The following is a 27,348-nucleotide window of genomic DNA, read 5'->3' as shown; positions in this document are numbered from 1 at the left end:
CCTTATATTTATAGCATATTGTCGTTGTCGGGTGGAAACCTTCTATGTCCAAAACCGTTCGTTTTGTATTTATCATCTATAAAATGTACTAAATTAGTGAAAACAGCAGATCTACAAGCAAACAAATGGCGAGGCGTTGTGTGCTTGTAGATCGTCTGTTTCCACTAATTTTGTGTGACAGTCTTATGATGAAGCAGGGCTTTGCTTTACCAAAAAGATGTACACATTTGAAACTTGGAGATACAAGGTTTCTGCCCGACAGTGACGATATTTTAGTGATTATGTTGCGAGGAAAACATTGAGATAATAGCCATTTTGGTTAGAACTGACTGAAAATAACTTTGTACTTAGAGTTTAAAAGGATACTAAATATTTTTTCAAGTGTCCAAATAAATTCAAAATATTATCAAATGATCTCACGGCACCCCTGGACTGCCGTCACGGCACCCCAGGGTGCCCCGTCACCCACTTTGAAAACCCCTGCTCTAATGAGCATTACGTCCTGATGTGAAAGAAAATGTAACTAAGGTGCCGGCTACATGAAGCTGTATATTTCTGAATCTAGACATTTTTTGGTGCTGTTGGGGCTTGCATGCAGCCACACGAAGCTGGATATTTTTGAATCCGGATAAATAAGTGGAGAGATTGAAAGATATCCGATTCACTGGATCTGTGTAGACAGGGAACCCGGATATCTTTGAAGACTTTACTGTGTGTGTGCTTGTTAGACCTAGATATCTTTGTCATGTGGACCTAGATATTTTTCTATGTGGATATCTGAAAAACCGCGATATATGAAATACCCAGCTCCGTGTGGACCTAGATATTTTTCTATGTGGATATCTGAAAAAACGGGATATCTGAAAAATCCAGCTCCGTGTAGCCATGGCCTTAAAACATGAAAGTTGTTTTGTATAGCCTATGGACAATCAGTTGGAAATATTGATAATTAAACGTAATGATAACGTGGCACACTGACTATCAAGAAAATGAAAACTTGGCACTTTGTGCCAAAAAGGTTACCAATCCCTTCTCTAATGCTACGCAGAGCAGTGAAAAGGAGAGGGGGCGCTGATGGTTGGCCAGATTGATCCTGTATGAGTTCTCAGTCCTGACTGGATAAAATAGGTTTCCTTGCTTTGTTATCCTAAAAACAAGATCAAAAAGAATCTGCGACTAGATGGATGGACTAGATATGACAGCAATATATTTTTTTTCTTTCTGTTGCAGTCTTGTAGATGTCAAGCAAATGATCTCAAACATGAGGTTCAAACATGTACCTTTATTGTTTTATTCTTTTAACACAAAGAATGACTATTCCTTTTCTCCCCTTATTTCAATACAGGTTTGGCAATCAGTTTTAGGAACAACTGTTGGAGACTAGGGCATTAACTAGGGCATTAACGACTCGACTCAGTAAAAAGTCGAGTCGAGTCTAAATTTAAGGACTTTTTAATCCCTCTAAAATGACAAATTAAACATTGTCCAAATTGTCAAATATATAGAGGCAGAAATTGTGAAAATAGCAGATCGACATGCTCACAACGCCTCGCATCGCGAGGCGTTGTGAACATGTAGATCTGCTATTTTCACATTAGAAAGTATTACTTTTGTTCAACTTCGACTTTCGACTTTCTCTGGTGGGAGTCGACTTGTGTAATGAAGTCGACTTGTCGACTTTTTCGTTAATGCCCTTGTGGAGACTATGGGGGAAATCAGTGGGAACTAAACCGTGTTAACACAGGTCATAAAATCAAAACAATGTTAGAAGGATATTTACAATTGGTTTTGCAGTATTTCTACGACACTATCATACACCGGAAACAAAATATTGTCACAGTGTCTTCTCTGGATTCTGCCTGGAAACATGGTTGACTTGTCAAATAAAAGATACACAAATAAAATACAATAATATGAATCACTCGTAGATAAATTGTATCAGTATGAACTGATCAGGAAACCATCTAATTTCTGAGAAAACGCTAAGCATTCCTTATTTAGCCTGGAAACGAGACAAATCTGCCAGTGCAAAAAATAAACAGCCCTAATCAGATTTGGTCTGGCCTTGCTCGGTTGTGATTGGATTTCCCTGACCCCAAAGGGGCACCAATCAGGGCCCCGTTTGCTGGGGAGGGGTTATCACCAGAGGCATTTCTTTTTAATAGAGGGTATGCTCGTGGCATCATCATACCCGGAAGTTAAGCAGGAAAACCTACTGAGTGGCAAAATAAACTACTTTCTGGCCTTGACAGCCTATACATCCAAACAGGAAAGTCCTTTTTGATTGCATTAAACAACGTTAAATGATGTTAAACTCACTTTGCCGCTCACTTTATGCATGTGCACACCCTCTATTCACCCCTTGGAAATGCATGTTCCACACAAAGATTGCAGACTAATATCTACACAGTATTAGATATATAATACATATTAGTCTGGCCAAGCTATTTCGTTACTGCTTTTAAACTGCAAATGAAAAGAATCAAAATAGAAAATTATATATCTTCAGAAATAACATATTGAATATCACACAATAAACAAATAACAGCCGTTCTTTTCAGCTGTCAACAAAATATTGCTTAACATTCATCTGAGGGCCATTACAGAGCAATGCCAAAAAAGGGTGCCAACTCCAAACATTTAGCAAAGCAACTTGTGTTAAAGCTCAACAGTCTAATGGTAGATCTCTAATAATTGTACTATTGTTTGAGAAAATGTCACAGAAAAAAAAGAAACAAAAAAGGTGATCCCACATGATAAATGTATTTTCTGCATTTGAGTCATCAGTGTGCACACACACACTGGGTCACGGTTAGGAGGAGTTAAGTCTCTTAGTCCATGGGCCAATCGAGATGTTGATCTCAGAAAGGTGGCAAAGTTTACTTAGCATTTTTAAGAAGCTCTAAATCTGTATTAATATTTTGTTATGATAACCCTTCCTGAGACACAGCTAAATTGGTGTTATCAGCCACTAAAGTTGGTTTCCCTTTAACTTTACAATACAGGGGGAAAAACAGCAAAAATGTAATCTGCTTTAAGTATCATATGAGGGGTCAAACTAGGGGTTCCGAATCCATTGCAAGCATCATGAAAAGCCCCTAGTTTGACCCCTCATATGCTACTTAAAGCAGATTAATTTTTAGCATTTTTTTCCTGTATAGTAAAGTTAATGGGACACCAACTTTAGTGGCTGATAACACCAATTTAGCTGCATCTCAGAAAGGGTTATCATACGAAAATAGTATCTACAGATATAGAGAAAATGCCAAGTAACCTTTGCCACCTTTCCGAGAGCGACATCTCGTATGGCCCATGGACTATCTTGCTAAGACTGGCGGAGCCAAGAAAGTTAAGCAACGGGAAGGGGGCCCGAAAGCCATCAGGCCTGAGGGAAAAAACTGAACAACAAAACACCTGACTGCTCATCAAAGACTGTCTCTTTGTCTGTTGATTTGTATTGACGACTTGCGCTTGTCCTCGATGCATGAAGCCATTCCCTACGTGTGGGACATGGTGCCATATTCTGAGAGTTCTGTTCTCACTCCTGTTTGTGTATAGTTCTCAGGTGTTTCTTGAGGTGACCAGTTTGTGTGAATTTCTTGGGGCAGTGGGGACAGGCTCTGGGCTTCTCTCCTGTGTGCGTGTACTTGTGTATTTTTAAATTGTTAGAGTCCAGGAAGCCCTTGTCACAATAGGGACACCAGTATCTCTTCTCCCCATTGTGCCACCTCAGGTGTTTGTTTAGGTCCATTTTCCTCTTGAATTTCTTTTCACAAAGGTGACAATGGTACGGTGTCTCCCCAGTGTGGACTCTGATGTGAGATGTCACCTCTTCTTTGGTGGAGAAGTCTTTGTTGCAGATTTGGCAGACAAAGGGCTTTATTCTACAGTGCACCATCTGGATGTGCTTGGTGAGGGTGAATTTGTAGACAAATCCCTTACCACACTGCTCACATTTGTGGACCCTTCCGTCGCGGTGCTGCTTGTGATGCCGGTTGAGGGCCCTGTTGTCGTGAAAGCCCTTCCCACAGTGCAGGCAGGTAAAGGGTGAAAGGTCTTTGTGCAGGCTAACGTGGTTCTCCAAGGTAAGAGGGGTGGCGAATATGCGGCCACACTGCCCGCACTGGTTCTTGAGCAGGCGCCTACCGAGGACCGATAACGGCTGCAAGGGTGAAACGATTGGTGGCGCTCTGAATAACACGGGTTTGCCACTGATGCTGGATCGGCTGCTGGGGGGAGAGATTTTCATTTGAAAAGGAGAAGAGGGGCGACTAGAGGTGGGTGTAAGAAATTTTGGGTTAATTGGTGGGACAGAGAGTGAAAAGGGAATTGGTGGGGGAGAAGGCGAAAAATGAAATGGTGGTGGAGAAGGTGATACATGGAATGCAGGGGGAGAAGGGCAGAAATCCATTCGCGGAGGAGAAGCCGATGACATCAATGGGCTGCGATACCGTTTTGGATTGGTTGGGGTCTGCACTTGGGCCTCAGTGTTAGCAGGATTTATTGATGAAGTTCTGTTCTTGCTCACTGTTGATCCACTGGCTTCCATTCTGGGTGTGGCCAAGAAGATTTTAGCTTTAGCTTTTCTTATGAGAAAATCGACATCGATTTTCGATTGGCTAGATTTAGCTTCATTTTCTGACTTTGACCGAGTGGAATTCTCTGTTCGATCCAAAGTCTTAGTTTTTATCACCTTGGACAATTTATGAGTATCAGCTGCTTTGGGAAACCTTTCCTCACTGCTTGTGTGAGCCAAAGTCTTAACTTGTTTCATCTTGGATAATTTAGTAGTATCAGCAGCTTTGGGCAACCTTTCCTCACTAGCTTTTTGAGGCAAAGTCTTAGCTTTTTTCATCTTGGACAATTTAGGAGTATCAGCTGATTTGAACAACCTTTCCTCACTGGCTTTTTGAGCCAAAGTCTTAACTTTTTTCATCTTGGACAATTTAGGAGTATCAACAGCTTTGGGCAACCTTCCCTCACTGGCTGTTTGATCCCAAGTCTTAGCTTTTTTCATCTTGGACAATTTAGGAGTATCAGCAGATTTGGGCAACCTTTCCTCACTGGCTGTTTGATCCAAAGTCTTAGCTTTTTTCATCTTGGACAAATTAGGAGTATCAGCTGCTTTGGGCAACATTTCCTCACCTGCTGTATTACCAGTCTGTCTACACCTTTTGGGGCTCACAGTATCTCCAATTAATCTCTGCCTCTTAGCAATTAACGGGCTGGTTTCATTTAAACTAGTTTCACGGCCATCTTTAGTGGGCCCTGGTGTCTTGGGCTTGCGAGAGGAAGATTCACTAGTAATCTTCTTAAGGCCAGCAACAATTTTACTTAAGCTAGACCTTGTAGGACTGAAAGCAGATTGTGTAACATTAGCCTTTTGCTGGGTCAACACTTCTTTAGTTGATTCACATCTTTGAGGACTGACAGGAATGGTAGGGGTCTTGTCCTCTCCAACTAATCTAGCTTTCTTCGCTGGGACAGGTGTGGGTTGAGGTTCTGGAAGTATTTCAGAGGAGGACGTGGTAGGGGCCTCCTCTTCCCCAACTAATTTACCTTTCTTATCTGGGATAGGTGCTTTTTTAGCTGGGACAGGTGTGGGTTGAGGTTCTGGAAGTATTTCAGAGGAGGACGTGGTAGGGGTCTCCTCTTCTCCAACTAATTTACCTTTCTTATCTGGGATAGGTGCTTTTTTAGCTGGGACAGGTGTGGGTTGAGGTTCTGGAAGTATTTCAGAGGAGGACTTGGTAGGGGTCTCCTCTTCTCCAACTAATTTACCTTTCTTATCTGGGATAGGTGCTTTTTTAGCTGGGACAGGTGTGGGTTGAGGTTCTGGAAGTATTTCAGAGGAGGACGTGGTAGGGGTCACCTCTTCTCCAACTAATTTACCTTTCTTATCTGGGATAGGTGCTTTTTTAGCTGGGACAGGTGTGGGTTGAGGTTCTGGAAGTATTTCAGAAGAGGTCGTAGTTGGGGTCTCCTCCTCTTCAGCTAATATAGCTTTCTTAGCTAGAACGGAGGTGGATTGAGGTTCTGGTAGTATTTCAGTAGAGGACTTGGTAGGGGTCTCCTCTCCAACTAATGTAGCTTTCTTAGCTGGGATAGGTGTGGGTTGAGGGTCTGGTAGTATTTCAGTAGAGGTCTCCTCCTCCTCTCCAACTAATATAGCTTTCTTAGCTAGAACAGGTGTGGTTTGAGGTTCTGGGAGTATTTCTGTAGAGGACTTAGTAGGAGTCTCCTCTTCAACTAATTTACCTTTCTTAGCTGGGACAGAAGTGGGTTGAGGGTCTGGTAGTATTTCAGTAGAGGTCTCCCCTCCAACTAATCTAGCCTTCTTAGCTGGGACTGGTGTGGGTTGAGGTTCTGGTAGTATTTCAGTGTTTGGTTCTGTACAACTGGGCTGTAATTTGTGGGATTTGAGTTGACGACGATGACTACGGAGTCTGTTTAGGCGGGGATTTGTATCCACCTGTTCACTGTCACCTTTCTCAGCTTGTGTATCCATGGCATCACTGGAGCAAGCCTGAAATTACAATGACAAAGAAAGAGAGAAAATAAATAAACATTATTTGGGCAAAAGAAAAGCTACAGAGTCTGCAACTCTCAAAAAAACAAAAAACAAAACATGCATTATCTTTGTATTTTCTAAATGAATAAATAAATCTTATCAGTTCTTGTTACCAGAATTTTTCAAAAATAGTGAAAATAGCCCAAAACCGTATCTGTATTTCTATTTTCAAAAGATTAATATAAAGAAAATGGCAGATTTACCCAATTGTGAGTTATTTTTGTTATGAGTTTTTGGGTCAGGTACCAAATTCCTCTTTTGGGACTTGAGCTGAAAAGGTTTGTTAGCGACTACAATGTCTGGTAATTAACATTATGCACTCATTATTACCTGTTTCTTAACATGATCTACAGGTAACATTGCCATCTGGGACAGGAATTGGGTTTTGGTCATCTGCAGATGAGGATCAGATGTGTTGTCCTTTTTGATGGATGGAGGCAACGTCTTAGAAACCATGTCATTTTCTTCTGTAGACGCCATTGGCTGCTTGATCGATTTAATGGCAGATGACTTCTCACTGAAAACAGATGTTACCTCTGGAGGCGCACATGTTTGTATGCATGGGATATCTGGAGAATCTTCCCAACCATAGCAAGGATCAGGAGAATCATCAGCGTCATCATCATCAGCATCATCAATTGAATCTGAAGTTGGCTGAGCTGATTTGACTGCTTCTTCCTCTGGTTTCTCGTGGACAGTAGCCGTCACTATTGGTGGTACAACATCCACCCTCGACTGAGCTTCAGTTGGTTGAGCTGATGTCAGAGAAATTGTGTCAACGTCTTGCTGAGATGCAGGTGACACCTGAGATGATGTTCCTGCTGCTGCTCCTGGCATCTCCTGGTCAATGTTTGGCACCTTAGGTGGAGCAGAGGACCCTGCATGCTTTTTTAGAGTTGAGTCTTTCTTTTCGGAACTACAGCTTTCAGTGATAAGCGATCGAGTCTTCAAAACCAGGGACATTTCTTTTTGCAATGCAGTCAACGACAACCTAGTCAATCTGACCACTGGATACCGTTTTTGATGTGGTGGTGCACTTGGTGGTACTAAGCTTTGTACATGAGTGGATGAAGTTGAGTCTTTCAAACTAGAGCAAGCTTCGGTGGATGCAATGGTTTCACAACCTGCATTATTGGTTTGGGTTGATGTTTTTGCTGAACTGACTGCTGACATATCCGTTTCAGTTGATGTTGTTGCTGAACTGACTGTTGACGTGTCCATTTTAGTTGTTGCTGAATTTGCAGACTCCTCAATCTCTTCCACGTCTACCAGAGGAATGCCTGCCGGCTCTTCCTCCTCAGCTGTGGGCTCATCAGTGTTTGATTCCGCTTTCCGTTTGATTGCAGATGGTCTTGTTTTCTTCGGTGGTCTTCCTCTTTTAGATGATTTCACTGGAACGATTTCATCTGCTCTGGGTGAAAAGGACTTGTCAGCCTCATCATCAACTGAACGTTGAGGACAATCCGTTTTAGTTGCTGGTGTTGCAGAATCAACTGCTGACACATGTGTTTTAGTCAATTGTTTTGCTGAATTGACTGCTGACGTATCCGTTTCAGTTGATGTAGTTGCTGAATCAACTTTTGATGTATCGGACTGTGATTTATCGGTTTTCGCGGATGTTGCTGCTGAATTGACTGCTGACTCCTCAATCTCTTCCAGCAGAGGGATGACCGCCTCCTCCTCCTCCTCAGCTGTGGGTTCATCAGTGTTTAGGTTTTCCATTATTGATTCCACTTTCGGCTTGATTGCAGAGGGTCTTGGTTGCTTAGGTGGTCGTCCTCTTCTAGTTGATTTCACTGGAACGATTTCATCCACTCTGGGTGAAGGTGACTTGTCAGCCTTATCGTCAACTGAACATTGAGGAGAATCTGTTTTAGTTGACAAAGTTGCTGAATCAACTGCAGTTAATTGTTTTGCTGAATTGACTGCTGACGTATCCGTATCCATTTCAGTTGATGTTGTTTCTGAATCGGTATCCTTTTTAGTCAAAGTTGTTGCTGAATTGACTGTTGAATTATCCGTTTTAGTTGTTGTTGATGAACTGACTGCGGTTTTTGTTGATGTTTCTGCTGAATCCATCTGTGATTTATCGGTTTTCGTGGATGTTGCTGCTGAATTGACTGCTGACTCCTCAATCTCTTCCATGTCTACCAGAGGGATGCCTGCCTCTTCCTCCTCCTGCTCAGCTGTGGGTTCATCAGTGTTTGATTCCGCTTTATGTTCGATTACAGAGGGTCTTGGTTGCTTTGGTTTTCGTCCATCAACTGAATGTTGAGGAGAATCCGTTTTAGTTGCTGGTATTGCAGAATCAACTGCTGAGGCATCTGTTTTAGTCAATTGTTTTGCTGAATTGACTGCTGACACATCGGTTTCAGTTGATGTTGCTGAATCGACTGCTGTTTTCGTGGTTGTTGCTGCTGAAATGACTGCCGACTCCTCAATCTCTTTCACGTCTACCGGAGGGATGCCTGCCTCCTCCTCCGCAGCTGTGGGTTCAGTGTTTGATTCCACTTTCCGTTTGATTGGTTGCTTTGTTTTTCGTCCTCTCCTAGTTGATTTCACTGGAACAATTTCATCCGCTCTGGGTGAAGGGGACTTGACAGCCTTATCAACTAAATGTTGAGGAGAATCCGTTTCAGTTGCTGATGTTGCTGATTCAACTGCTGACACATCCGTTTTAGTCAGTTGTTTTGCTGAATTGACTGGTGACATATCCGTTTCAGTTGATGTTGTTGCTGAATTGACTTGTGATGCATCAGTTTCAGTTGTTGCATCAGCCGAATTGACTGCTGACGTCACTGTTTTAGTTGTTGCTGAATTACCTGATGACACATCGGTTGTAGCTGCTGATGAATTGACTGTTGATGTCAGCGTTTTAGTTGTTGCTGAATTGACTGTTGATCCATCGGTTTCAGTTGCTGCTCCCCCTCTTCCAGGGGATAATGCTGGAACAAGTAAAGTACATTCCTCAATCTCTTCCCCGTCTACCAGAGGGATGCCTTCCTCCTCCTCTTCAGCTATGGGTTCATCAGTGTTTGATTCCACTTTCTGCTTGATTGAAGAGGGTCTTGGTTGCTTAGGTTTTCGTCCTCTTCTAGATGATTTCACTGGAACGATTTCATCCGCTCTGGGTGAAGGGGACTTGTCAGCCTCTTCATCAACTGAACGTTGAGGAGAATCTGTTTTAGTTGCTGAATCAACTGCTGACACATCCGTTTTAGTCAATTGTTGTGCTGAATTGACTGCCAACGTATCCGTATCCGTTTCAGTTGATGATGTTGCTGAATCGACTGCCGTTTTTGTTGATGTTGCAGCTGAATTCACCAGTGATGTATCTGTTTTCCTGGATGTTGAGGCTGAATTGACTGCTGACTCCTCAATCTCTTCCACGTCTACCAGAAGGATGCCTGCCTTCTCCTCCTCAGCTGTGGGTTCATCAGTGTTTGATTCCACTTTCTGTTTGATTGCAGAGGGTCTTGGTTGCTTAGGTGGTCGTCCTCTTTTTTTCACTGGAACGATTTCATCCACTCTGGGTGAAGGGGACTTGTCAGCCTTATCATCAACTGAACGTTGAGAATCCGTTTTAGTTGCTGGTGTTGCAGAATCAACTGCTGACACATCCGTTTTAGACAATTGTTTTGCTGAATTGACTGCGGACGTATCCGTTTCAGTTGATGATGTTGCTGAATCGACTGCTGTTTTTGTTGATGTTGCAGCTGAATTCACCAGTGATGTATCTGTTTGTGAGGCTGAATTGACTGCTGACTCCTCAATCTCTTCCACGTCTACCAGAAGGATGCCTGCCTTCTCCTCTTCAGCTGTGGGTTCATCAGTGTTTGATTCCACTTTCTGTTTGATTGCAGAGGGTCTTGGTTGCTTAGGTGGTCGTCCTCTTTTTTTCACTGGAACGATTTCATCCACTCTGGGTGAAGGGGACTTGTCAGCCTTATCATCAACTGAACGTTGAGGAGAATCCGTTTTAGTAGCTGGTGTTGCAGAATCAACTGCTGACACATCCGTTTTAGACAATTGTTTTGCTGAATTGACTGCGGACGTATCCGTATCCGTTTCAGTTGATGATGTTGCTGAATCGACTGCTGTTTTTGTTGATGTTGCAGCTGAATTCACCAGTGATGTATCTGTTTTTGTGGATGTTGAGGCTGAATTGACTGTTGACTCCTCAATCTCTTCCACGTCTACCAGAAGGATGCCTGCCTTCTCCTCTTCAGCTGTGGGTTCATCAGTGTTTGATTCCACTTTCTGTTTGATTGCAGAGGGTCTTGGTTGCTTAGGTGGTCGTCCTCTTTTTTTCACTGGAACGATTTCATCCACTCTGGGTGAAGGGGACTTGTCAGCCTTATCATCAACTGAACGTTGAGGAGAATCCGTTTTAGTAGCTGGTGTTGCAGAATCAACTGCTGACACATCCGTTTTAGACAATTGTTTTGCTGAATTGACTTCGGATGTATCCATTTCAGTTGATGTTGTTGTTGAATTGACTTTTGACGTAGTTGATCTTGCTTCTTCATTGACTGTTGACTTTTCTGTAGACACAGTTGCTCTTCCAGAGTTACCTGCTGAGTTGAGTCTTAATTTCAAAACTGAAAGCGGCAGTGGTACTACAATTACTCTTGGGAAGCGTGGATCGATAAACTGCGTAGACGGGTTGGTAGTTGCCCTGGAATTGGCAGCCGTTTGTGGAGGGGCAATGGACCGCAATTGGCTGGATGTAGCAACCGCCGTCTCTACAGGAGCAGTGGCAACAGACGGTGGTGGTATTTTTTCACCAGCTGTAGCTTGGGGTAAACTATTCTTCTGTGAAGACACAACACTATTCTTCTGTGAAGATACAACAGTTGTGATGACAGTTGACATGTCTGTTGGTGAAAGGGTTGAAATCGCCTGGGGAGCACATGAGGATATTAGTCTTGGCACGACAATTATTTTCTTGGAGGTCACGTTGGGCGACTTTGAGAAAGTTATTATCGGAGTTGGGATAGGCTGTCTCAGTGTTAAACCGAAAGTTGTCGTTGTTACTGAGGGTGCAGTAGTTTTGGGAGGAACACGATCATCTTCATTTGGAGGGGTAAGCGGCAATGGAGAATGTTGAGTTTCAGGCAGTGCTGATGTGGGCTGCACGCTAGGTTTATTCGCCATCGTTGCCTCATGGGCATAGTTTGCATTTGAGGCTTCAACGAGTAGCATTGCTTCTTGAAGAGTTGGATATGACATACGGCGTTCTCTTGGTGGAGCTGATAATGGTGCTTTTGCGGACTCCGCTGATGGGGTCTCCACCGTCTCAGTCACTGAGGGCGTTTCATTAAGTGAAGATGGAGTCACCTCATCCAGTTTCACTGGTAGCAGCTTGGATTTGGAAGGACTCTGTTCTCTTCCAGGGGATAATGCTGGAACAAGTGGAGTACATTCCTCAATCTCTTCCACGTCTGCCAGAGGGATGCCTGCCTCCTCCTCAGCTGGGGGTTCATCAGTGTTTAGGTATGCCATTATCGATTCAACTTTCCGTTTGATTGCAGAGGGTCTTGATTGCTTTGGTTTTCGTCCTCTTCTAGGTGATGTCACTGGAATGATTTCATCCGCTCTGGGTGAAGGTGACTTGTCAGCCTTATCGTCAACTGAACGTCGAGGAGAACTCCAGGATTTCACTTTCATTGGTGTCCTCCCACTTCTTCGGGATGGTGACTGAGGACTAACCTTAACCTTTGTCATGCAAACTGGAGCAGCAGATTTTTTTCCCTTCGTGGGGGTAGCAGCTGCCTCTGACAAGTTCTTTTTTGTACGCAGCTGAACCCCTGGTGGTTGCAGAGGAACTATAAACGATCCATCTTGATCCAGCGTTGAGGTCTCTGCTACTGCCATCGTCACTGGTATCTGCTGTATGATGCGAGACTGCTGTTCCATCTTCTCCTTCAATGGAAGAGGACGTATGATGACCAGTTGAGAGGCCTGGCTCTGGGTCCCTCTTTCACAAGAGAGCTGTGGCGGTGTATCCGAGAGTTCTCCGCTTGAAGATGGTTGGTGTTTGGGAAGTTCAATGGTAATGCGTTTAACAAAGGGCTTGGCTTGGCCTGTTTAACAAAAGAGATAAAAGAGATAAAAGGAGGTAAAGGTATAACATTTTTCTCCAACCAAAATATTTTTTCAGGATTTATTAATACCATTTTCTATTTATCTGAAATCATTTTGGTCTTTGTTTGGAAAAGGCGATTGTACCTGCTTTGTCTCTGATGACTCGTAGGTGGTACACTGGGTTTGGCTTACCATCCTCCTGGTTCAACAAGATATGCAGAGAAACATGTCACAATCAAATCCCAAGGGTGAAAATTACTCATACTCAAAGCTGAGTACATCTACTATTACATACTCGCCTATTCACAATTATTTGAGATAATCGCAATCACTCTTTGCATAACTGCCATAGTCATTTCCATGTTGAAAATGTTTCAAATATTTTCAAACATAGTCAATGCTACAGAAATAGCACAAATAGTTCAAGAAGCATTTTGAGCTTGCAGATCGGCAATGTTTTATGACGTAATTCAATTATTTAAGTTAATTGTCATATCTGTGCTACTTTTGGCCAAAATGCCAAACAGAAATGCATTCATAGTCTGTCATAACGACAGAAACACAATTAAATCACAAATATTTGAGGACAATTATCATCAAGTAAAATGTAATAATGGTGACAGCCCCAACAGGATTAACAGGATTAAAAGGGTAGTTCACCGCCAGAATTACTTTTCCCCCTCTAATTACTCACTCAAATACATTTGTGTCTCCATCCGGAATCAGAGGGGCAAAGTTTGTTGTAATCAAATTATTGGCTTAGGAATGCAACAAAAACTAAAATATCCATGAATTCAAGACTCCATGGGGTGAGTAATAAGTTCAAATATGATTATGGTGGGGGTTGCGGCCTGAAAAGGTTGAGAACCAGTGGCAACATCACTGGCTGCCTTCCAGCCAATGGATTCAGGAGAAGTGAAACCTTTTAGTTGCTCCTCATTTCAGCTTCACATGTAGGGGGAGGTGGCAGTCCATTATTACTAAACATTTTGGGGATTTAGTTGTGCCCAATTATTATTACTAGTAATGGATTCCAAGCATTTTCAGGCTTACAGTGAAAAGAAATGCAATTTGTTTTGGACAGAGCAGGAAAGCATGTGAGCGCCATACCGTTGGAGGTTGTGCACCTCCATGGGTCTTGGGCTGTTGCTTAACCTCCACAGACAGAGGCTGTGCACCTCCATGGGTCTTGGGCTGTTTCTTAGCCTCCACAGACAGAGGTTGTGCACCACCAGGGGTCTTGGGCTGTTTCTTAGCCTCCACAGCCTCCTGGACGTCTTTCAACTTGAGGGCGCTGTGACACTGACCCACCAGCGGGGCTTCCACACGGACCAGGTCTAAAAAACACGAAAAAAACACAAAACCAAGAAACGAGACATGAGGCAATAAGACCAAAGGAATTCATCTCCTTCAAATGAATTTTCGGTGAAATGCAGAGTAGAGACTAGATTTTGGATGTATTGTGATGTATCTTTTCCGTCACCCTATTTTATACTTTTTAAAAATGTGTAAACGTGTCGTACACTGTGAGATTATGTATCCGCTATAATGGAACATTTTATGTTGTCGTCACAATATATCGATGAAGGTATTTGGTCAGTATTTATATACAGTACATATATATTACATACTGTGTATTTATTTAATGTATCCATTTTATTGTTCTATTTTTCCATTTGGACTCTGTGTGTTTTCTGTGTGTTTTCTATTTAGCAGTTTTCTACTAAAACATTATCCTTCCCATTACTAATAGGTCGGTTAAATTTGTTTTTTTGAAAAGCCTAGCTATGAAAATTAAGCCAGTCTTTCTTTCATCAGATACAGAACAGGCTAAATATGCTTTGTGTGAACAAGTTGTATATCACTCCCTGATGAACAAACTTTGCAGAGAACTTTGGAGAGACTGATAACAAGAATAAAATACAACATAATTAATTAAAAACAAGTGCACACAATATTCTCTGCAAAGATTCTCAATCTACACAGTAGTCACAATAGCTCAGTGAGTTGACAAAGACATGTCTGTCACAGCGTTTCTCCTCAATGGCTGGAGCAATTGATCTGAAATCGCATCACCATTAGCATATGAACATACCTGACATAACTGTGAAGCCGGTTTGTCACTTTCACAAATCGTATGCTGTATATTAGCGTTTTTATGGTGTATCTATTCTGCATCTAGCATGAGGCTTATCTATTCTGCATCTAGCATGAGGCAACATGTTTAACCAGCTCTGTGTGTGTGTGTGTGTGTGTGTGTGTGTGTGTGTGTGTGTGTGTGTGTGTGTGTGTGTGTGTGTGTGTGTGTCTGTGTGTGTGTGTGTGTGTGTGGGGGGGGGGGGGGGGGGGTCTGGCCCTGTTACAGATGTTGTCCAAAAATCATGCAGATCGATACACAGTATCTCTGTAGCCATTAAACGAAACGGGTATTTCTTACATTGATGCTCCTACATATTATCATGCAAGCACCAGTTAAAGTTACTTTCCATCCCTCATATACTGTGTGCACAGTGCACACCCCATAACCCACACACTGCACATCATTTCAGAGCTCATATCTTTGAACGGTAAGGGCTAGTTATTACATAATCGTCTAATCACAATTATTTGAGGCAATATCAATTATTTCGCATAATCGTCATAATCGTTTCCATGTTGAAAAATGTTCATATATTTTCAAACATTTTGAAAAACAGTGGAAATAGCAGATCTACAAGCTCACAACGCGCCACGATGCGACGCGTTGTGAGCTTGTAGATCGTCTATTTCCCCTATCAATGTTATTATTTTTTTAAGAATAAAGTTGTCAAATATGTCAGTAATTTTTTTGTATATTTAGGTTATGTGTCTGCCATGTGCGACTTCAAAGCCTACAAGCCAAACAGAAATTTAGCGTAGGAACATGGTGACGCAGCCAGTTCGGGGGAGTGGTCCGGAGGTTGCGCGCGCTCACGCGGTCGGGACGTGCGTTCCGACCCCTACCCAGAATACTTAGGGGGGGCTATGCCCCATAGCAGTTCAGTTGCCACTGCGCTGCTGCTCCGCCACCTCCCCAGCTCCACCTATGGGTTCTGTGTCAGGCCCCGCGGGGGGTCTCGGATCAATTGACCGCAGATAGGTTGAAGCCCACGATGTGCGGTACCCTCGGGATCGCGGGCCTGCGGGAATTGATCCGAGCGCAGAATCCAAGGCCATAGTCATGCTCTGCTTAGTCTATTAGGATGCTGTATTAATGCTCATTAGGTTATCGTATCTATGCCTGGTATACACTGCACTTTATGCATTAGGCTGCTGCTACTTATGTCATGCTCTGCTTAGTCCGTTATGCTTAGTGTATGCTGCTTACGCTATGCTGCTGCTGTATATATCATGCTGCTGTTTATATGTTTATATGTTTGCTGTTGCTGCTGCCATTCTTGTCAATAAAGTACTATTCAACCTAAAGAACGCTCCCCTGAAATGTAATTGTCAACGACAAATACACAATTGAATCGTTAATCGCAATTATTTGAGTGACAATTAATCGTCATTTAACTCATTGACTGCCAAGGCACGAGTTTCACGAGTTATTACAGTACTCCCAGGCTGCCACAGCCCGAGTTTCCCGAGTTGGAAGCCATTTTGAAAAAAAAAAAAAAAAAATCAAAAAATTTTTTTATAAAAAATTTTCTAAAAATGCCTCAAATGTATTAGGCATGATCGCAATTGCGAAATTGCATGTTTAGCCCCATAACAAACACATCTTTCAAAATGTCAAAAATGGCTGTTTTGTCTGACTTTGAAGGCTTGTATCTCATGAATGCCTGAACGGATTTCCAAGCGGATTTTTTTGTTTGAAAGCTGTTAAAAAGTACTACACATATGGTGCATGATCTAGGCATGGGCGTGCACGATCCGTGCACTAAAAATTGATCCGTGCACTAGAAATTTGGAAGGTGGCAGTGTTTGTTTTGTCTGACTTTGAAGGCTTCTATCTCATGAATGCCTGAACGGATTTCCAAGCGGATTTTTTTGTTTGAAAGCTGTTAAAAAGTACTACACATATGATGCATATATGGTGCATGGGCGTGCACGATCCGTGCACTAAAAATTGATCCGTGCACTAGAAATCTAGGATAGTGGCAGTCTGGTACTTGGGGGCCATCTTGAAATGGCATTCAATGAGTTAATATGTCATAATGGTGACAGCCCTATCTATGGGCAGATTCACACTATGCTCTGGGGGCTGGGTGTACCAGGGACCACTGGGGGCTGGGTGCACCAGGGACCTCTGGGGGCTGGGTGTACCAGGGACCACTGGGGGCTGGGTGCACCAGGGACCTCTGGGGGCTGGGTGTACCAGGGACCACTGGGGGCTGGGTGCACCAGGGACCACTTGGCAGATGTTGTGGTAGTGTGTGTTCGCTTGGTTGTGTACAGCAGGGGTCTTCAACGTTTTCAGGCCAAGGACCCCTTAGTTGAGAGAGAGATGAAGCAGGGACCCCCACAACATTTTTGTAGATTCCATATAGTTCCATCGTTTGACAGCACAATCATCAGTGTATTTTGGATGTATGTCAATTAATGTTTTCAGATATTTAACCACTTGAACTGTTAATACTTAACACTTAAGTTGCAATCAATTAAATCTATTTGAAGGTCCAATATGCCATGGTCTCCATAGACTTCCATGTAATTCATAGTGCACGGATTGTGCACGCCCATGCCTAGATCATGCACCACGTGTGTGCAGACTGTTCACAGCTTTCAAACAAAAAAATCCGCTTGGAAATCCGTTCAGGCATTCATATGATATAGCAGCCATTATGTTTTCTTCAGATGTAAACAAACATGGCTGCCATGTTTGAAAGAATGGGTTGGTATGGGGGTTAAACATGCAATTTCGCGATCGCGATCATGCCTAATACATTTTTTGAGGTCCAAAAAACTGTTTTTATTTTTATTTTATTTTTTACGGCCCAAACTCGGGGTTGGCACAGGGGGGGTACCTATACAAACTCGGGAAACTCGGAGTTGGCAACAGAAGTGTTCTTGACCTTTCACTCTGTACTTAGTCTGAGCTTTTTCCCCGCTACACCAAACCTCTTTGCCGAAAATAGCCGAGGCGTTGTGAGCTATAGTATTTTAGAATATAGCTTGTAGAATATAGTATTCTCAGAATATGGACGTTAGGGTTCAAGTGGTCAATATAAGAAAAGGAGAAAAAAGGTTTCTATCACACAAAGATTTGGAGGACCCCCTGTAGTAACTCTGAGGACCCCCTAGGGGTCCCGGACCCCCTGTTGAAGACCCTTGGTGTACAGTATTGCTTTTCTGTGAGCTTGCAGATTGGCTATTTTTTGGCAAAGACATTTGATAGAGTGAAAAAAAAAATGTATTCGGGAACAGTTCGAATCAATCGGACCCACTGTGAATCCGCCCTAAATTTCAACTTCAACTGTAGTTTTTTTCTTAGATTATTAAGGCCCTAAATCAGGGGTCCTCAAATACAAATCTTGAAGGTCCACAAATATTTTTTTGAAACAGGTCCGGGTCCGGGAAAAAAAAAAAAAAAAAAAAAAAAAAAAAATATATATATATATATATATATATATATATATATATATATATATATATATATATATATATATGTCACCTGATGTTAGAGAAACAGGACGGCCGAGAAACGGAGCACTCGCGGTGCCGCACGGGGCGGAACAAGCGGTCGCCCACAACAACGTCCTCCAGGCGGAGCCCATCGATTGTCCACGACATTGCAAGCGGCGCGAAGGCCAGCGGACCTTGGTCCTGCTCTTCGCCCCCGAGCGCCGCAGGCGCGAGTGGTCGCGAAGAGCGGGCCAGGGCCGCGCGGCCGGCGGAGCGCCGCGCGAGTTACGAAGCCGTGGTGAATGCAATCGTTATATTTATGCCCAGGCCGTAAGGCCTGGGCAAGCCCAAGATAAACGCTCATAGTAAGCTAATGGCTAAGCTAATGGCTAAGCTAATGGCTAAACACCGCCCAGCTAGGCTAGTAAATAAAGAAAGGGAGTCGCAAACGAGTGACGTCAGCGCCTGCACTAGTGAATGGCTGTCTATGGGCTGTCGTCGCCATCTGGTGGTGATTAGTGTGTGGTGAACGAAACAAGCGCTCTTACAATGAACGTCCTGAGTTACCCAAACATACTGTAACATATATATATGCCCGTCTGGCAAGTACAGTTCATGTCCTACTTGCCCTCATAACCTTAATTAGGGATCCCTTTCATACATTATTTTACATTGGCTAATGTTTTTTTTTTAGTTTGTTGATGCAGTAATGGTCTTTTTCTGTTTCTTTCTTTATTAAAAGGGTGTTAATTAATTATGACTTCACTTTCATCTGGCCTGGGGACTCCTCCAAAATCATTTGGGGTCCTCTTTGACCCACAAGTTGACTCACTTGACTAAAGAGTAACAACCCGTTGAAGGGAGAACAGAATGTAATAAAACAAGGTGGAGCAGAGATATTTATTTTACGAAGATTATTTGTTTGCGCTAGTGTTTGTTTCTTTTAGCAAACTGGGATAATCTTCAAATGATTTATGCTTGTGTTGCAACGTGAATATCGATCCGAAAACGAGGTGTCGCGCGTCGGAGACGATGCGGAACGTGGCTCACTCCTATACCGAGTGTGTGGCTCGCAGCTGGCTTTGCTGCATGGCTCGCTGGCTGCAAATCCATGGAGAAAGAGAGAGGCAGCCATGGCCTGTGGCACCTCGCGAAAACTCTCTGAAGAGAAGATTATAATCCTCATCCTGCAAACGTATTCACGTTGATGTTGTGCTTGTGCGCGAATGAAACCCACAACTAGTTTACAGCCTGCAGCTAATCGCTGCTGCTGCGTGCTCCCTGCCTCGAAAGTTTCCGCACTCCGCCGTCTGTGAAATGAACAGAGGCGGTGGTAACAGCCTATCAGCGCGTCGTTGTCAAAGAGATGACAAACCATAATAGTTTATGCCCCGGCATCAGCCAATCAGCGTGGCGTTCTCTCTCTCTCTCGCACACAGACTTCAGAGCGCATGCAATGAAGTGGAATACAATGAGAAGTGGAAACAAAACAGAGATTTTTTTTTTTTACATATATAATTCGTCCTGAGTCCGGTCGGCGGTGCCTCGCGGTCCGGACGTGGACCGCGGTCCGCCTATTGAGGACCCCTGCCCTAAATAGTGTTGCATAAACATAAAGCTACTGCTTTTTAAAGTGATAATGAAAGTGTTTGTATAACAGGGCTTGACATTAACTTTTTCCGGCACTTGTACATCTCCCATTCACTTGTACAGGCACACAAGTCACTTGTCCGGATAAAAAATAGACATTTGACAGTGATTTCTTTCAAAATGCATGCATAGAAGTCAGACATTGAACTAGCATGAATAACAAAAGGACTGCTAACGACCCCCCCCCTGCTCCCTCCACTCCATAGTATGGTCAGTCCATAGTCTGCATACGGCACAAAGCTGCCAGCAGCATCACAGACAAAAGTGAAACCAAGAGCCACTTGTCCAACGGACAAGTACATTTTTAATGAACTTGTCCGGAAGGATTTATTACTTGTCCCCGACAACAGGACAAGCCTTCAGGGCATGTCCTGTTGTACGTTATTTAGAAAGAAAATATGTAGTCCAAACTGTATGTTAACAATAATATGCTTCATGCTCTTCTACTGAGACATTTATATCCTGTTTCTAGATTAGAGACAGGGCCTTTGACACAATCCTGTAATGGCTGTATTGGTGTGAATATAACGTGTAAAAAAAAGCTCCGAAGCTCCGAAGTGCGAATGCTTTGAATTTTTTGAATTATTCGAATCAACAGTGGATTTAGAAGCCAATATTCGAATGCCATTTTTGGCAAATTTTGACAGGCCTAAAAGTAACTGACATCACGAACAGAACGGCCCATACAAGGAGATGTAAAAAGGCTTCTTTTAAGCACTTTGTGAAATCTGAATGTTTGTGTAGCTGTAAGGGGCTAATTAAATCGCTCTGCCCGAAACCATGTCAACCCAGAACCATGACAGTCGTGAGCGACTGTCATGTTTCAGGGCTATTCACACAGGTGTTTTTTTAAATATGCTTTATAGCAATATAGAAATATGACCTATAAGCTCAATACGCCTCGTAATCGTTTATTTTCACAATATGTAACTGTGCAAGTCAAACTAAATGTAATGCCTCAACTCCTACAATTCAAAGTGCTTGCTCAATTATGATTCCCCCGTTCAAATATTATGTTGGGGGGTCCCCAGTTCAAATGTGATTATTTTGGGGGGTCGTGGCCTGAAAAGTTTGAGAACCAGTGGCTGAAGTTAACATCACTGGCTGTCTTACAGCCAATGGATTCAGGAGAAGTGAAAGCTTTAGTTGTTCCTCATTTCAGCAATCCCATATTAAACATTTTGCGGATTTATTGTGTGTCCAATTATTGTGCACAAGGCCGAAAAGCATGGCCTACACTATGTTTTGTTTGTAATTCATTCTAAGCATTTGTATAGGCTACTTGTGATAATCTACAGATAATGTTCAAAAAATGTGTAAACACAGAGGCATAAAATAATCCAATGTTTTGGTAGCACTTTACAATAATGACCTGTTATAAACAAACTGTTTATTGACATTTGTAAATGTTTACCTAAACATTTATAACCGTTTTAAACATCATTTACATGTCATTAGTAAGGTATTAGTAAGTAGTAAACTAATCATGAATAAACCATTTATATACATTCGTAAATGTTTACTAAATCATTTATCACTAATGCTAAACATCAACATGTAATGTGTAGGAATGCATTTACAAATGTCTGTTAAGGTGACGTCCATGTTTAATATACGCTTTGTAGATGTTATCAAGAGCCCTAATGTAAAGTGAAGACTATTCATTGCGACAATCAGGTTGCAAGTTACTATGAAAACCTCTACCGGTTGTCTGTCATTCCCTCCGTCAGTCTGTCCGGCATGTCACGTCACGTCACACTTTTGGCCCTACTCTTATCTCCGGCACCGTTTCCCCAATCAATGCCAAACTTGCCAAACTGCTAAACATGAACAAACATGGAGGCCACATTAACAGACAGACAGTTGTAAATAATGAATAGTCTTCACTTTACATTAAGGCTCTTGATAACCTCTACTAATGATTTATAGATGTTTAAAGGATGTTTTACAAAGCATAACCATGAACAAACAAGGAGGCCACATTTACAGACAGATGTAAATAACCAGTAAGACTCCCTAATTGGGAGATAAGCAACCTCATGGTGGCACTAGAAGAGGGACATGTGAGAAATCAGGGGCGGGGGTTGTGGTTTGGCAGACAAGGAGTGTGTGCAAAGTTTGGTATGGATAGGGGCAACGGTGCCGGACGTGACGTGACGTGACGTGACGTGACGTGACATGACAGACAGCCGGTGGAGGTTTTCATAGTAACTTGCGACCTCACGGTCTTCACTTTACATAGGGCTCTGGTTAACATCTACAAAGCGTATATATTAAACATCAACAAACATGGAGGTCACCTTAACAGACATTTGTAAATGCATTCCTACACATTATATGTGATTTTTAGCATTGGTTATAAATGATTTAATAAATATTTATGAATGTATATAAATGATTTATTCATGATTAGTTTACTACTTACTAATACCTTACTAATAACATGTAAATGATGTTTAAAACAGTTATAAATGTTTAGTTAAACATTTACAAATGTCAATAAACAGTTTGTTCATGTTTATTACTCATCTACAAACTGCTTATAAATGTTTATAAATTATTTATAACAGGTCATTATTGTAAAGTGCTACCGATACGTGCTACTGATAAACATTAACAGTATCATCATGAACATATCATGAAATGAGCTTAAATGAGGTTCCAAGAGGACTAGTCGACTATTTAAAGGGATATTCCACTTTCAACAGGGAAACAGCTATGGGCTTTTATCCACACACACACCCATTGTAACTTCAAACTTCATTTTAACCATGATAGATTCATTAAAAACACCAATTATTTTTTTCCTGGTGACTCATTTTACCCTCCTAATACGTGAGCAGGACGTTGTGTTTTTTTTTTTTTTTTTTTTTTAAAAGGATCCCTGGCTTATCTATCTATAAATGCGAGAAGTCTCTGCGTGTCTGTAATCCGCGTATCTCGAGAACCGTTCGTCCCACCGGCTTCAGATTCGGCACGCGCGTTCCCCGCCGCGGCACGGAGTGCAGTGCCGGGTCTCGACCCGACCCGACGCGCGGTTTTCCCGAACCGGCGCGAAACGTTCGGAATCTCCTTATGCGGGGTTGATTGTTGACATCAGGCTGTTCCGGAGGAAATCGGCGAAAGCTCTGACTCATTGTGACATCACTTCATAAAAGGCTCTGACATCACGTACGCCACATGAGTCAACAAAAAATCTCTGTGAGTGTGTATGTATGTATGTAATCCGCGTATCTCGAGAACCGTTCGTCCCACGGGCACGCGCGTTCTCCATATATGGGCATAAAATGAATGCCCCCATATATGGGCATAAAATGGATTGCAGACAGACAGATACAGATATCTCCATATATGGACATAAATGGACAGAGGCAAACAGATGGTCAAAGATCTCCATATATGGGCATAAAATGGACGCAGACAGACAGATACAGATATCTCCATAGATGGGCATAAATGGATCTGTCTGTGCCTCCAACTGTGTTGCAGACACAGTGCCGGTTCCCCCTTTAATGCAAACCTCATGTATAATGGGCATATATGGGCATAAAATGGACGCAGATAGACAGATATCTCCATATATGGGCATAAAATGGACCCAGAACTATAACTGCAGTGATCTCCATATATGGACATAAAATGGACGCCGACAGACAGACAGACAGATACAGATATCTCCATATATGGGCATAAATGGACACAGGCAGACAGATGGTCAAAACGGGTCCTATGAAAACAGGTATAATGGGGTTTGCATTAAAGGGCGGGGCATTCATTCCCTATTTACATTGATCCGAGTTGGCCAGGCCGCCCAGCTTCTAGTATGACAAATATGCCTTAATTCATTATAATTGTCCTCTATAACTACAATGTACAATTAAAAACACCTTAAATATTTTATTTCTTCCAGAAATAGCTAATCTTTCCCTCAATAGGGGAGATGCCTGTCGCAAGTTGATGATGTCATAAATGTCATGTGTCATTTTTACTGCATGCATGTGCAAAAAAACAAAACACAAACACATTTGAAATATTTGATTTGATGCTCATATTAACCATAGGAAGTATTATGTTTGTTTTTATTGCACATGCATTTCATAAATTCCATAGGGATAGATCACAAATTACATTTATGACATCATCAACTTGCGACGGGCATTTCCCCTATTGAGTGAAAGATTAGCTATTTCTAGGATGAATAAAATAATTTAGGTGTTTTTAATTTTACATTGTATTTATAGAGGACAATTATAATGTATTAAGGCATATTTGTCGTATTAGCCAGGGATCCCTTTAATAATTATTACGGAAAGTGGAAAAATGAAATATAAAAAATAAATGAAAAGTTATCGAAAAACACGGCCTAGTCACGTATTAGGAGGGTAGTATGAGTCACCAGAAAAAAATAATAATGGGTGTTTTTAATTAATCTATCATGGTTAAAATGAAGTTTGAAGTTACAATGGGTGTGTGTGGAGAGGCCCTTGGCCTGGAGGGCCTGGTAACATTTACATCAAATATCTAAATATTGAATCAAGCAAATTAAAAACTGTTCAGGCTGTTCATAAAAGCCTGATTAGACGATAAAATGAACAAACTTTTTTTGAAAGTGAAATATCCTTTAAAACAAAAATCGCCAATTTGGATTTTCTACGATTTATTTGTTGACATAAAAAGTAAGCTATTTGATAATTAGAAAAAAATCTATATATTATTTTTTGTTTTGTTTTTCGAATAGATTTATAAAGCTCAGAACATAAGCGATTTTCATTCCTCTCTGGAGTGAAACCTTTAGTTGCTCCTCATTTCAGCTTCACGTGTAGGGGGAGGAGCAGTCCAATATAAAACATTCGGGGGATTTTATTTGTGCCCAATTGTTGTCTCCGCCAGGCCGAGACTATGTTTTGATAGTAAGTAATTAAATCTAATAGAATTATAGCTCAGAAAACGATTGTCATTCCTCTCTGGAGTGAAACCTTTAGTTGTTCTTCATCTCAGCCTCACAATAGGCCCTATAGGGGGATCGGGGCAGTCCAATATTAAACATTTTACGTCGAAACGTTTAGTTCCCCAGAATAACTCACCACATTGAACGGCAGAGTCTCGTCTGTCCGTCGGTCCAGGAGCTTCAGAAGCCCCCTCGGACGGCGGCGGAGGTTCCCCCGCTCCAGACGGCTCGCAGGCGGCCGTGGTGGCGGCGCCGGGCTCGGTCTCCTCCTCCAGGTCCATGCACTTGGAGCGCAGCTCCTCGTTCTCCTGCTTGATGGCGTTGATCTCCTTCTTCAGCTCGTCCACCATGGTCTGGAAGAGCCGGGTGGTCTCCGCCACGGCGCCCCGCAGCATGCTGTCCATCACGGTGGCGTAGCGCGACTGGAAGTCCTCCCCGGACATGATTCTAGGCCTGGTCGGGGTGTTTTTTTTCTTCTTCTTTTATTTCTGTATTTTATTTAAATTTAAGACCCGGTTTGGGTCGTTTTAGACCCTGTTTAGGTGGTTAGGAGTGGGATAGTTCGTCGGTTTCCTCGCAGGCCTCTGTGCGGGTCTTTTTCTGGGGTTGTGTCTTGTTCACAACAAGAAACGCGGCAGACAGAAGACGGACCAGAAGTCGACAAACTCCCGAGCTTCAAAATGCACTCACATTCTCCTTCTTATTGACGAAAAAACAATGAGAAATGTGACGCTGGTGTCAATGGACACCTAAAGCGTCGAGGTCTGTGTTTCTAAGTCACTTTCTATCCGATTAAAAACAAGAAACTTATCCTAGCGCCCTGCTGCTAGCTAGCTCTCTCTCGACGTAAACAACAGTAGAGATGGGACGTTCGCGAACGAATCGAGTCTTTTGAACGGCTCTTTGAAATGAACCGGGACCCGGTTCGCAGTAGGGAGCCGTTCATTTTGTAAACGAACAGTTGTGGGAAAAAGTACAAACATTCTTCATGTAAAAGTGTCAATACTGTAGAAATACTCTGCCCCAAGTAGAAGTTTGGAATTAAAATTTACTTGAGTAAAAGTTCAAAAGTAATTTGGTATCAAAATGCACTTAAAGTAGGCCTACCAACAGTAGAAAGTAGTCATTATACAGAATGTCCCATTTCACAAGTTTTCCAATGAATAAAATGTAGAAAAATCATTTGGAAATAGATTGCGACACATTGTGAGCTTGTAGATCGGGCTATTTTCAAATGGCAGAAATGTATAGACCTACTTGGCAAAATAATGTATAGGGTTGAAGAAGTGATTTGTAATTATAATCAAAATCTACAAAGTATAAACTATAACTTAAATAACTAAAATGAGACAGTCTTTTGAACGGCTCTTTGAAAGGAACGGATCCCAGAGATCCGGCTCACTTCAAAGAGCCATAAATCCCATCTCTACAGGAAAACAACGGGAACAGCTTCCGGGGTCTACGGAGGAGGCGCTTCCATAGCTCTATGGGCGCTTCCCTTGATACCGCCACCTACTGGAGTCAAATGGAATCTACTCAGGGGTCTTCGTTTACAGGCCAGGGACCCCCAAATTGATGGGGAGATGGAGCAGGGACCCCCTAGCTCGTAGGGTGTATGGGGCTGCATGGGGCTAGAACATAGGCTATATTGTATACGTAGCCTACTGTATGTTTAAAATTGTGTTTCATTTGTATAAAAATACCATGTTATTGTACCGGTACATTCATGCTATTACAATGATAGATTCATGTTATTATTTTAAACATGCATGTACAAGTGGCCATACCACTGCCATTTAGATTATACCTCATTAGCTGAGAATCAATACTATCAATCTATCATTAACAATCTGTCAATTGCACAATAATCATGTATAAATGCTATTTAAAAGAGACATAGGCCTAGTCATGTTTTTTTTTCTTTATATTTAAAGACAAATTTCATTTTTTTCTTTCTTTTTTAAATAAAAATACTATATAAAAAGTTTTTTTTTTAAATGTTTCTTTATGCACAGCTGTGTTTATCACATGTAATAGCATTAGACAAATGAAAACGTCAGAAACAATGTATTATTCTTGGTCCCAAGGTGGAATCGAACTCCGGTTAACATTTGTAATGATGAGAATTGCGATAACAGGCTGGACCATTTGTTTATAATGCTTTAAATATAATGCTCAAGGCGCAATTTTGAGGCGGAAGCTTTCATTCAAGAGATTACAAATACATTTGATTATTTATTTATTTATTTATTGGAGCTGTGTGAAGCACAGGCTCCCTATACGTGGCCGTGTGGGTCTGTCTGTGTGTCTGTCTGTCTGTCTGTCTGTCTGTCTGTATGTAGCCTGAACTTCCTAAACTTCGGCACGCCACTAGTCCCACAGTTTTGCCACCACACACTCGCGCCATATGTCAAATCGACCGGCTTACTCGGGAATCGTGGGCTATTACTTTTCTAAGAGAAAGGTTCTATAGTTTAATTGATATTAATTTATTAGTGAATTAATT

At 42.1% G+C, this 27,348-nt stretch overlaps 1 protein-coding gene across 1 annotated transcript; it reads right to left on the bottom strand.

The window, feature by feature from the left end:
* Positions 1 to 1,603: 1,603 nt before the first annotated feature.
* On the bottom strand, positions 1,604 to 25,675 carry LOC308305303 (uncharacterized protein). Its single transcript, XM_080750071.1, has 5 exons — positions 24,979 to 25,675; positions 13,769 to 13,995; positions 12,803 to 12,857; positions 6,902 to 12,657; positions 1,604 to 6,526 (listed from the first exon to the last, which is right to left on the bottom strand). The coding sequence occupies exons 1-5, from the start codon at positions 25,283 to 25,285 to the stop codon at positions 3,539 to 3,541; spliced, it is 9,333 nt and encodes a 3,110-aa protein (XP_080606197.1). The 5' UTR covers positions 25,286 to 25,675; the 3' UTR covers positions 1,604 to 3,538.
* Positions 25,676 to 27,348: the final 1,673 nt, after the last annotated feature.

Source organism: Nannobrachium achirus (assembly GCF_963921795.1).
Source record: "Nannobrachium achirus genome assembly, chromosome: 20".
NCBI classification, from domain to species: Eukaryota; Metazoa; Chordata; class Actinopteri; order Myctophiformes; family Myctophidae; genus Nannobrachium; species Nannobrachium achirus.
The sequence above is the reverse complement of the archived record's forward strand: the minus strand, read 5'-3'. Positions and strand labels throughout refer to the sequence as shown.